The 13253-nt window shown below is 31.8% G+C and overlaps 1 protein-coding gene across 2 annotated transcripts in view; it reads left to right on the forward strand.

The window, feature by feature from the left end:
* The window catches only part of LOC108911361 (C-terminal-binding protein), a 211623-nt gene that overhangs the window by 161340 nt on the left and 37030 nt on the right, over positions 1-13253 (forward strand). For both annotated transcript variants that reach the window (XM_018716277.2, XM_018716278.2), the window contains exon 3: positions 12423-12732. In XM_018716277.2, the coding sequence (XP_018571793.1) occupies positions 12423-12732 (310 nt within the window). The remainder of the gene's footprint in view (positions 1-12422; positions 12733-13253) is intronic.

Here is a 13253-nt window from a genome sequence, read left to right on the forward strand (position 1 = left end):
AATAAATTATTATTATTATTATTATTAATAGTAATAATAATAATAGATTTGGGAATGAAATAATATTTCACCATGTTTACATGGCTACCTCTTATGGGAGGTATGACATTTGAATAATTCTATTTAAATTACTATACAGATCTCGGTATGGATACCCTGAGTCTTTTTAAAATATGAATATGACTTTTAAGAATGTACATACTATTCACATTTAAAAGGGTGTATCTCCTAATATCCATTTCTTATTTTTTGTACAATTTAGGACCACCCTGTATATTAAAGTGAGTATACTTACCAGGTGGTTCAAATTGGTCGGGTTTCAAGGGTTACTGCGAATCTGTAATAGATAGAGCATTCTGATAGACGAGTCCAGAGCTTTTTTTTTTTTCGAGAAAATAACAATGGCGCAAACCGCATCTCTCTATCTGTTACCGTTTTCGAAAAACAGGACGTTTCTCGATTTTTGGTTAAACCGACTGGTGCCTTTTTCTCGTTTTCCTTTCAAGATATCTTCATCTCAAGATGGTTTTAAGCTTCGTTGTGGCTTCTCTAGATACTTTAATATTCGCCTTAAAATTTATTAAATACATTAAGTTAATTTACTATATTCAAATAATAAATACCTATAATTGAAAATAGAGATACGTTGCTAAATCTGCATTTTCATTTCTTAGATTAAAACATTTTATTAAGTTGTATTTGTCTTCATTTGAGTAAAGAACCATTTTTGATTTGTGTTAACACACTGCAAATAATGTTAAACGTCAAACTTGTTGGTTTTCAGAGCCTTCTCACAATCAGTCAGAAAACGTAAATTTCATTGGTATTTTACAAATTTTATATTTTTTCGCGAATCTACTCAAAAAGTAGTAAAGTATATATTTTTGGATTGCATTTTTAGTTCTCTTTCCGATTTTGAAATAAAATACAGGGTGTTCTATTTAAAAAAAAACACAAGTTGTGGTCGTATCACAGGTCGTATGGCTGGTTCGCAGTAACCCTTGAAAACCGACCAATTTAAAACACCCGGTATATTCATATCTGTTTCATAGGTTATTTTTTCTATCCATTTCATTTTGTATGTTATTATACTAACAAGCTAATAAGTGTAACTCAGTACTAGAGTTAACTGACTAATACATACAGAGTGGCCTAATTAAAACAGAGTATTCTATAGGTCTGGTAATATCATTTATTTGTATAAATTTGTATAAACTTAATTCTAATAAAAGTTGTACCAAATCGATTTATTTACATTTTATAATTATTTTCGATTATACAGGGTGTACCATTTCTTCTGGGCGTTACCTAACTTTATTTTTTCAAATTGAATACCCTGTACGTTAATATATTTTTTAATTTCTTGGCCCACTATAGTAAATAAAAATTGGTTTAAATCTTACCATCTCGGTATTATTTAATGTTTTTTGTTTGAAGTTTGTAGCATCTTCGAAAATATTAATAAAGAAACAGTAAAAAAACGTTATTAAAAAAATTAAATTAAAAAAATCAAATTATTCGTTATCCATATTTGGACATATCTAACCCTCACAATTGCTGTTTGTGTATTTGAAATATACAGGGTGTCCCGTTCATGTTTCAAAAGAAACTTGTGTGCAAGTTCCTCATGGGAAAATAGTGTAACGTTTTTTTCTAAGACGCCCTGTTTTCGAGATACAGTGTGTTGGAAGTTGTTACTTTTCAAATGGTTTTCCTTAATTATCTTTAAATCGGCTAAAGATAAAAATGTCAAAATTTGTACACGAGTAAACATCAACTGTGCAAGAATAATGTGCAAACGGTTACTTTCTGAAAAACAGTGTCACCGATATAGTAATTGGAGGGGTACAATCGAAAAAAAAATATGTTAAAAGTCAATATTTATTACATTTCTAAACGGTTCTGTAAACTCTAAAGCATACTGCAAAAAACAGGTATACTTGTCGAAATTCGGTAGCATGTACCATTTTCGAGAAAAATGCAAAAAGTTGCATTTTTTTGCATATAATGCGGCACAAGTACATTAACAAAATATTAAATTGAAAGACGACTTTACCATTAAATGAGCTGAAGACATTTAGCTACTAACAGTATTTGCATTTAAGACTAATTTTAATTTCTTAAGTATCACATGAAACAGTTAAATTGTAAAACATTTTAATTAACTACATAAAAAAATTTAAATTTATTTTAAGTTTCAGCTTGCATAACTTTTAAAAAAGTAAATCAAAATAAACAGATTGTGGTAATTAATTATCTATTAATAACTAATTTTAGATTTTGTAAACTACTACACTACCATTACTAAAATAAGCCATTGTTGAATGGACTGAATAATGGACATGAATGCTTAAAAAAAAGTGATAAGAACAGAAAAATATTAGAAAACAGACTCGGAGACATACAGAACAAAACAGCTGCACAATTAAATAAATGAGCAAAACTCGAAATACTACAGTAGATGCTGAAATTGTCCCCCATTTCCTTCTATGCAACTTCATTTTTCTCGGAAATGGTACTTGCTACCGAATTTCGACAAGTATACCTTTTTTTTTGTAGTATGCTTTAGATTAGAGTTTATAGAACCGTTTAGAAATGTAATAAATTTTGGCTTTTAACATTTTTTTTTCGATTGTATCCCTCCAATTACTTGTATCGACGACACTGCTTTTCAGAAAGAAACCGTTTGCACATTATTCTTAACGCACAGTTAATGTTTATTCGTGTACAAATTTTGACATTTTTATCTTTAGCCGGTTTAAAGATAATTAAGGAAAAACATATGGAAAGTAACAACTTCAACACACTGTATTTCGAAAACAAACTTTACATGAACTATCTTTATTATTTTTCCATGAGGAACTTGCAAACAAAACGGGACACCCTGTATTATGTAAGTTGTAAGTACTTAGAGGCAGAGCATGTTATAGGTTTGTTCTTACTGGAACGTATGGTGAAAACTATATCTCGTTAACTCTCCCAGATATTTTCAAAAAAAAGGGTCAAACGTAATTTATTGTTAAAAATACCACATAACATAGAAACAATACGACTTCATACTCGACTCAGTTATTTGTTTGTCGAAGTAAGCTTTAGATTCAACGAGTAATTCAAGAATGCAATAATTTACAGTGTATTACGTTTGAATAAATGAAGTTAAGTAACGCGCAGAAGAAATGGGACACCTTGTATAATTTAAAACAATTTTGAAATGTGAAGAAATTTATTTGCATCAATTATTATTTGAGTTTTTTTTTGAGTTATTCTGAATTCGTTTCGCAAAATAAACCAGCACTTATTTCACTATATAAATACTCGATTAAATAATACATTTTCTGTCCTTTAGAAAAATAGGTCATTTGTATGTTTCTTTTTTTCTTGAAACTATAAATTGTAGTCTTCTCAAGGCATGTTTTAAGGCCAAATTGAAATCTATGACTCGGTTTATGATATTAAGTAGTTACTTCTCGTATTATTTTTCGGCAAGATCAAAGAAGCGAATGTATAATTCATAAAGTTTTTCAACAAAAAAACAGCAAGCAATATTTTAATTATGCTCTATAAATCAGTCAACTTGTATTCCATTTAAAAAGGCTCCTTATTTGCATTTTCTTTTGCAATACATATGAATGCAGAAAAACGATATTTATATCCAGTATTTCATTTCGAACAAACGTGTGGTAAAATGGGAAAAATAAATGTGTAGCTACTTTAATAGACCTTCCATAATAATCATAGTTAATTATTTCTGTGGTTTGCATGTTAGTAGTAGTATCATGGGATAAACAGTTATTATACCAATGTTTTATAAATACGTTGTTAATAATCAAAATGTTTTTTTGATTTTTAGATAGTTTGCTTTTCCATATATTTCATCAAATTTTCCATTCGATAAACTCATATACTGCAACACATTCACGTTTTTTTTTAATAAGCACTTGTAGAGCATTGTTCTCAACAATTTGATGTGAAATCTATTGTATCTGATAGGAAGTACAAAAAAAGATATGATAATACGCAGTAATATCTAATTAAAGGTATAGTTTTTAACTTTCGCAGTAATTATTATTGACACGCTTTCCCTTTAGAAATTATGAACAATGCGACACTTCAGAATTTCTCTAAAGATTTTTCTACAAGTTGTTAGTGATTTATGAAATTGGGTTTTTGGTGCTAAATTAAATGAAATTAATTGAAATATAAATATAACATCCTCGACGAATGTGTTTCTTTAGATTATTGTTGTTGTTTAACTGATATTTCCGAATACACATTCTCATAATCGTCGTTTATGGTGTTGCAAGGAAATGATAAAATAAAATAGATATATTTTAAAATTAGTTTTAAGCAGTACCGAGTTTGTTACGACGGTTTTGTGATCTCTTTTTAAATATTAAAAACTTAGACACACGGGCATTATACCAACAAAATAATTTATAGCATCAGCTTTATGCATAGAATATTTAAAACACGTTAGTATCAAATTTATTACACCTTTCATATTATACAGGGTGTGCCATTTAAGACTCCCGCTGCCAATATCTCCGAAATGAAGATATTTATTTTAGTTCCGGAAATTGGGGTTGTTAGGTCCCTCCAATAGCTTCAAATTGCAGTTAGAATTGTTAGTTCAAATATTTCTGTATAGATGGCGTGGCGATACTAAAAATTTTTTGATCCCTGGAATGTGGAAATGCAGTCCATCTGAAAGATCGTTAAATTTTTAGTAATTTTTGTAATAAATTTCAATCCCAATATTTACTTGTTTTCGAGAATTGTCGACTTCAATATGCAATGTATGATGTATGAGGAAAATCTATTATTTTATTTAAATTACACTGAGACAAAATATTCTTTTAAAATATTGTTATAATGGCATTATTTACACCACATACTAACTAACAAACAATTATAAAAAACAATTGATCAACTACAGAAAAAAAAATTGTACAAATATAAATCTTATAAGAGGCAGAAACGATTTTAAAAAATTGGCTCATGTCATTTGTTTAAAATAAAACATATGACAGATGACACATATTAGTTTTCCAATAATTATAGTTTTATCAGGTTGCGTCTTTCAATTTAACTATACTAGTTATTAAAATATTTTTATATAATGAATTACTCAACTGAAGATAAATTAGAATATGGTATTAATATTTGTCGAAGCTCAATGAAGTACTGCTGCTGCACGACGGTTATATGCTGGCGGAAATACACATACCAGTAAAATAGGTAAGTAACTAGCATGCTAAAAAATGGCATATGCCGGCGGATGGCACACTGCTGATACATTTGCAAGTAAAATGGAATGCCTCGATAGTATATGGCTTATTGGCATGCCAGTAGATAGCAAGTGGTAATACACATGCCAGTTTTTCAGTGATCAGAGAGTTTTCAAGACGGAAAATAATAGGTTAATTATGGAAAATGTGCGAAATGAATTAAACAATATTAGGTATCTCATTACTTGCACCTCAATTGGTAGTTAAAAATATTAAGCAACAGAGGATCAGAAGAAAGAAACGAGATATTTGGGTAAAATACTGGATTAGCAGAAGGGAAGAATATGGAGCAAACAGTTGTTTGCTTACAGAAATGCGGCTAGAAGATATAAATGGCTACAGAAATCATTTGAGAATGCTTCCTGAAAAATTTGATGAACTGTTATTGAAAATTAGAAACAAAATTCAGAAAAAAGATACCCATACAGTCATCCAAGGTAGAAAACAAAATCGCTTATAGTGGTGATAGCTACTGGAGTGCCAGCAACTAGTAGACACGTTCCGACATGCCGCTTGAACTCCCCCGAAACCCCCCGCCTCACATTGCATGCCAAAAAATCAAATGATGTGCAATTTACTTGCGCAACTTCTACAGGCATGCCTTTTAATAAATACACATACCTGGAGCTATCTCCTGCAAGCTACTTGCATGCTATTGTGCAAGAAAGAGGCATGTGTATTTCCGCCTATACGTTTTCCAATGAGGCCTCAGCCGGATAGGAAAACATTTGTAAGTTTATGCCAAAATTTACTAAATAAAGGTGGTTTTACTAATCCTAAACGACATCGAATTAAAACTGTTAGGAATGATGAGAACACAGCTCAAGTGTTACAGTTTTACAAATTGTTTATAATAATCCTAAGACTTCCCTAAGGCAACTTCAGTCCGAGTCTAATATTTCTACATCTTGCCGCAGAATTTTGAAAGACAATCGCTATTTCCCCTATAAAATTCACCTCGTCCAACATTTAAGAACTGGTGATGAGCAACGGAGATTAGATTTTGTAGCTCAATTATCAGTGATCTATGAAGAAAACAATAATTTAGGTACTTAATAATATCTTATGGAATGATGAAAGTAGATTTCACAATAACGATATGGTAATACGCCACAATTGCCGCTATTGGTTTGACAATAATCCAAGAGTAATGCACCAAACCCGAAATCAATATGTTTTTTCTGTGNGATATGGTATTAATATTTGTCGAAGCTCAATGAAGTACTGCTGCTGCACGACGGTTATATGCTGGCGGAAATACACATACCAGTAAAATAGGTAAGTAACTAGCATGCTAAAAAATGGCATATGCCGGCGGATGGCACACTGCTGATACATTTGCAAGTAAAATGGAATGCCTCGATAGTATATGGCTTATTGGCATGCCAGTAGATAGCAAGTGGTAATACACATGCCAGTTTTTCAGTGATCAGAGAGTTTTCAAGACGGAAAATAATAGGTTAATTATGGAAAATGTGCGAAATGAATTAAACAATATTAGGTATCTCATTACTTGCACCTCAATTGGTAGTTAAAAATATTAAGCAACAGAGGATCAGAAGAAAGAAACGAGATATTTGGGTAAAATACTGGATTAGCAGAAGGGAAGAATATGGAGCAAACAGTTGTTTGCTTACAGAAATGCGGCTAGAAGATATAAATGGCTACAGAAATCATTTGAGAATGCTTCCTGAAAAATTTGATGAACTGTTATTGAAAATTAGAAACAAAATTCAGAAAAAAGATACCCATACAGTCATCCAAGGTAGAAAACAAAATCGCTTATAGTGGTGATAGCTACTGGAGTGCCAGCAACTAGTAGACACGTTCCGACATGCCGCTTGAACTCCCCCGAAACCCCCCGCCTCACATTGCATGCCAAAAAATCAAATGATGTGCAATTTACTTGCGCAACTTCTACAGGCATGCCTTTTAATAAATACACATACCTGGAGCTATCTCCTGCAAGCTACTTGCATGCTATTGTGCAAGAAAGAGGCATGTGTATTTCCGCCTATACGTTTTCCAATGAGGCCTCAGCCGGATAGGAAAACATTTGTAAGTTTATGCCAAAATTTACTAAATAAAGGTGGTTTTACTAATCCTAAACGACATCGAATTAAAACTGTTAGGAATGATGAGAACACAGCTCAAGTGTTACAGTTTTACAAATTGTTTATAATAATCCTAAGACTTCCCTAAGGCAACTTCAGTCCGAGTCTAATATTTCTACATCTTGCCGCAGAATTTTGAAAGACAATCGCTATTTCCCCTATAAAATTCACCTCGTCCAACATTTAAGAACTGGTGATGAGCAACGGAGATTAGATTTTGTAGCTCAATTATCAGTGATCTATGAAGAAAACAATAATTTAGGTACTTAATAATATCTTATGGAATGATGAAAGTAGATTTCACAATAACGATATGGTAATACGCCACAATTGCCGCTATTGGTTTGACAATAATCCAAGAGTAATGCACCAAACCCGAAATCAATATGTTTTTTCTGTGAATGTTTTGTGCGGCATTTTGAATAGCTATTTAATTGGACCATATCTTTACCACGGAACAACAACAGGTAACCGTTATTTACATTTTCTAGGAAACGAACTGCAACAGGATGGGGCCGGGGTGCCCCATCCTGTTAAATAGTTAAATCAGAGGTTTCCGGAAAAGTGGTTAGGTACTAACGGAGTTATAAAGTGTCCGGCTCGTTCATCAGATTTGACTCCATTGGATTTTTTCCTATGGGATGATTTAAAAAACATTGTATACCGGAATCCTATAATAGAAGACATGGCAGATTTGTATAATAAAATTTATGCAGCTACGGCGGCTTTAGATCGTGACATTTTATTAAGAGCCTTTAATGTCGAACTAACGAGAAGACTAAGATTTAGTATAATTCTTGTTTTAACTTCAGTAACTACACCTACATCTCCGTTATTAATTTAAGTACTTTCTGTTACTTTCTCTGTAATTGATCATTTGTTTTTTTATAATTTATTGTTTATTAATTAGTATGTGGTGTGAATAAAGTCATTATAAAAATATTTTAAAAGAATATTTTGTCTCAGTGTGATTTAAATAAAATAATAGATTTTCCTATTACATCATACATTGCATATTAAAGTCGACATATCTCGAAAACAAGTAAATATAGGGAAAAACTTTATATTACAAAAATTACTCAAAATTTAACGATCTTTCAGATGGAGTGCATTTCCACATTCCAGGGATCAAAAAATTTTTTGTATCGCCACGCCATCTATACAGAAAGATTTGAACTAACAATTCTAACTGCAATTTGAAGCTATTGGAGGGACCTAACAACCCCAGTTTCCGGAACTAAAATAAATATCTTCATTTCGGAGATATTGGCAGCGGGAGTCTTAAATGGCACACCCTGTATAATATGAAAGGTGTCGGAATAAATTTGATACTAACGTGTTTTAAATATTCTATGCATAAAACTGATGTTATAAATTATTTTGTTGGTATAATGCCCATGTGTCGAAGTTTTTAATACTAAAAAGAGATCACAAAACCGTCGTAACAAACTCGGTACTGCTTAAAACTAATTTTAAAATATATCTATTTTATCATTTCCTTGCAACACCATAAACGACGATTATGAGAATGTGTATTCGGAAATATCAGTTAAACAACAACAACAATAATCTAAAGAAACACATTCGCCGAGGATGTTATATTTATATTTCAATTAATCTCATTTAATTTAGCACCAAAAACCCAATTTCATAAATCACTAACAACTTGTAGAAAAATCTTTAGAGAAATTGTGAAGTGTCGCATTGTTCATAATTTCTAAAGGGAAAGCGTGTAAATAATAATTATTGCGAAAGTTAAAAACTATACCTTTAATTAGATATTACTGCGTATTATCATATCTTTTTTTGTACTTCCTATCAGATACAATAGATTTCACATCAAATTGTTGAGAACAATGCTCTACAAGTGCCTATTAAAAAAAAACGTGAATGTGTTGCAGTATATGAGTTTATCGAATGGAAAATTACATGAAATATATGGAAAAGCAAACTATCTAAAAATCAAAAAAACATTTTGATTTTTTGATTTTGATAATTAACTATGATTATTATGGAAGGTCTATTAAAGTAGCTACACATTTATTTTTCCCATTTTTTTACCACACGTTTGTTCGAAATGAAATACTGGATATAAATATCGTTTTTCTGCATTCCAGGGATCAAAAAAAAAATAGTATCGCCACGCCATCTATACAGAAAGATTTGAACTAACAGTTCTAACGGCAATTTGAAGCTATTCGAGGGATCTGACAACCCCAGCTTCCGGAATTAAAATAAATTTCTTAATTTTGGAGATATTGGCAGCGGGAGTGTTAAATGGCACACCCTGTATATAAACTGTGTTTAATAGATAAAAAAAATGCAGGAGGATAAGTCACATTTTATTCTATGTTCACATTATAAGAACAAGAAGGGCTAATAACGGCTCTTATTTATTTCAAAGAAGGTTCGGGCTTTATGAAATTCGTTATGTTTTTGTTATCATAAACAGTGTTATTGTAATTTGTGAAATGAAAATCAATCCAGGACTTGGCCTGAAAAGTAAAATTTTGTTGGCAGTAAAACGTGTTTTATTCTGGATAATTTACAATGCCATTTCTGACATCTGTTGAAATGTTCACCATTTATAATAGTAAAACATTTTTGTACACTTTTATGTTGTAGTTATGGAGAGGTACCAATCGTGTGCAGCTAGCGTGAACGCACCCTGTATATTACATTACATTACATTTTACATTAATAAAATGTTATCAACAAAGAAACAAAATACTTAAATATTTATTTGTTATTTATCCAAATCGAAAATATTACTGGATAACTTCAGCAATTTGTAATTTTCTCGAAAACAGTTTGATACGAAATTTATTTTAGTGTAACAAAATAGCAAGAAAAAATGTAATATTTTTTTTTGGGGTCTGGTAAAAGTGGACTGTTAACTTTACATACGTCAATTTATTTTAACTCATGCTTTGAGAAGTCAAGTACCTGTCTAAGTATTGTCAAATATATTCTGTAAACTTTGGTATTGTTCGAATTAGACCGGGAAATTTTAGGAAAATTTTAGTTACGTATTCTAAAAATATTTAAGACTATTCATTATGTGTGCCAATCCCAGTATTTTATTCTTGAAGTTTTTGGGACGATCACCTTATCCTGGAATTAGTCTCGAACAAAATTTAAATCTCTAATTTCAGTGGACTAATTAGCCAGAATCGAATAAAATTCATGTCTCGAAAAAAAATTAAATGTCTAATTTCAGTAGTTTAGTTATAGCCAGAATTGAACAAAATTCAACAAAACAAACATATGCGAGACAAATTAAGTATATTAAAAAAAAACAAAAATAATTATTGTCATTGAAAAATACTGTGCATATTTTATTATTGTTAATTTATTCAGAAGATCCCAAAATTGGGTTTTTTACTTTTGAGATTTCGGACACTGGATTTTATAAGGGATCCCGAGGTTGGTTGGTTTGGTTCTTATGTTTGTTTTTTTTTTAAAATACGATTAAATATATATTTAGAAACCTATTTAAAATCTTAATTATTAAGAGAAACACATATATTGGAACTACAGCAATTAGTATTTTTATGTTTCAAATCACTTGAGTAAGAATTCGTTAGTCCTAAAAAAAATATTTTTGGTACCCACTACACCAACTTTTGCACAAAAAAAAATCATGATAGGACATGATTTAGTTGTTTTCTTGAAAATGTTGGTTAAAAAAGCAACAAATGAAAACAACACAAAAAATTACATCAGAATGGTTTAATAACTTTTTCAGTCGGACTATAACAAGAAGTAACAACTGAATTTTCAAATAAACGAGTTTTATTTTTTTTAATAAAATTAAAGGAAGAGTAAGTAATTTTTTTTTCAGTGTAATACCATAAATTAATTTCTGTACTACGTCCGCATATGCTTTTCAGTATGTGCCCTGATATCCCTGTAGTGATAATTAAAGGTTCACCCTGTTCATAAGAGGTTGACACCAAGTGTGATTATGAATCATCATTTTTGTTTATCTGAATACTAAATAAGCGCAATCTAAATATAACTGTCATTTTTTAATTTAGAAATGGTTTTATTTTAGTTGTCAAAACTTAAAAATAACATTACGTTTTTTAAAAAATATAAGGATTTATTGGCCAAATTCTAATAACTTTCATGTGTATTCACTAAATTTAAAATTCTATATTGCGGGGCTTGAATTGAGATTAACTCAAATGAAATAACCTTGTCTTGATTTCCAGGTGACCTTATAGGGCTAAGCTATCCCCGAATTCAGATTCAGCGACCTCAAAAGCATACATACTTACAGGTTAATATGGCCTTTTCTTTACTTTGATCTTGAAAGGATCTTGACTTGATCGAAATGTGACCTTGTGGGGCTAAGCTATCCCCGAATTCAGTTCCCCCCAAAAATAAACTTATATACGCTCTGGTTGAAATTGAATACAAGCCTTTTCTTTAGTTTGATCTTGAAATGACCTTGATTTGACTTGAAGGTGACCTTTAGGGTTACGCTATCTCCAGATTCAGATTCTGTGAGCCCAAAAACACCTATACACTCACTGGTCAAAATTCAATATAAGTCTTTTCTTCAGCTTGACCTTGGGGCGACCTTTACCTGACCTCCAGGTGACCTTAGATATCTAAGCTATTTCTGAATTCAGGTTCAGCGATCCCAAAAGCATTGTACCTACTGGTCAAAATTCATTACATGCCTCAGTTGTTAAATCCATCAACTTACAACTTCGTGAAGCTTACTCAGGCCTACAGCCAAAATCACATATTTCCCCCCTCTTTATCTCTGAAACTATTCATAGGATCATTTTGGGCCCATGACAACTTTTGTTCAGAAAGTCAAAAACTAAAACATACCTACTGCAATTTCAGCAGAATCGACTGGGACCCATGTTCCATTGATTTAGTGCGGGGTTCTTTGTACCAATTTAATCCTTAATTTAAGGATTATTAATACATTTTGGGGTAAATTAGAATTCTTGTTTGTATATCAATTTTTTTGAGAAATTAATTTATATATTTTTTCTAGGTGCGAGAGGCAGCGCAGGGATGCGCCAGGATACGCGGCGACACACTCGGTATCGTCGGTCTCGGCAGGATCGGATCGGCGGTGGCCCTGAGGGCGAAAGCCTTCGGTTTCAACGTCATCTTCTACGACCCCTACCTGCCCGACGGCATCGAGAAAAGCTTAGGATTGACGCGGGTGTATACCCTGCAGGACCTACTCTTCCAGTCGGACTGCGTATCGTTGCACTGTACCCTCAACGAACACAACCACCATCTCATTAACGAGTTCACCATTAAGCAGATGAGGCCGGGTGCCTTTTTAGTGAACACAGGTACGTGCGCCAATTTTTCCATGAACATGTTTATAATAATGACACACCTTTTTTGAACATTTTCCGATGTCCTGCTAAACTGTAGGCACCACCTTCATTTTCAATATGTCTAGCAAAGTCTTTTAAATGTATGCAGGGTGTCTGCGAAAGGTTAGGAAACTCGAAGCTGGAGATACTGGTGGTCAAAATAATACACCAGGAAAATTAGCGAAAATAAAAGAGAAACTCGAAAAAAGTCCTATCCGCGAGATTATAGAGAGTAAAATTATCTACAAAATGAGACTTGTTAACTCAAAATCGGTTAATAAACAAAAAAGTTATTTCAAAAAGACAAGAAAAGTGCCCATTTTTTAATTTGTTTATAACTATCGCATTTATTGTTAAAATTTTATAAAACCTATGACAAGTTGAGGGTTTTGTCATACTTTAAAAGTGTGCCAAAAGTGGGCGCTGTAGGTGCAATAGTTTTCGCACAATTCTATTTGTTTATAGCGGAGGCTCCAAAAGTTATGAACTTTAAG

This window comes from Anoplophora glabripennis, unplaced genomic scaffold, assembly GCF_000390285.2.
Source record: "Anoplophora glabripennis isolate ALB-LARVAE unplaced genomic scaffold, Agla_2.0 scaffold460, whole genome shotgun sequence".
NCBI lineage: Eukaryota > Metazoa > Arthropoda > Insecta > Coleoptera > Cerambycidae > Anoplophora > Anoplophora glabripennis.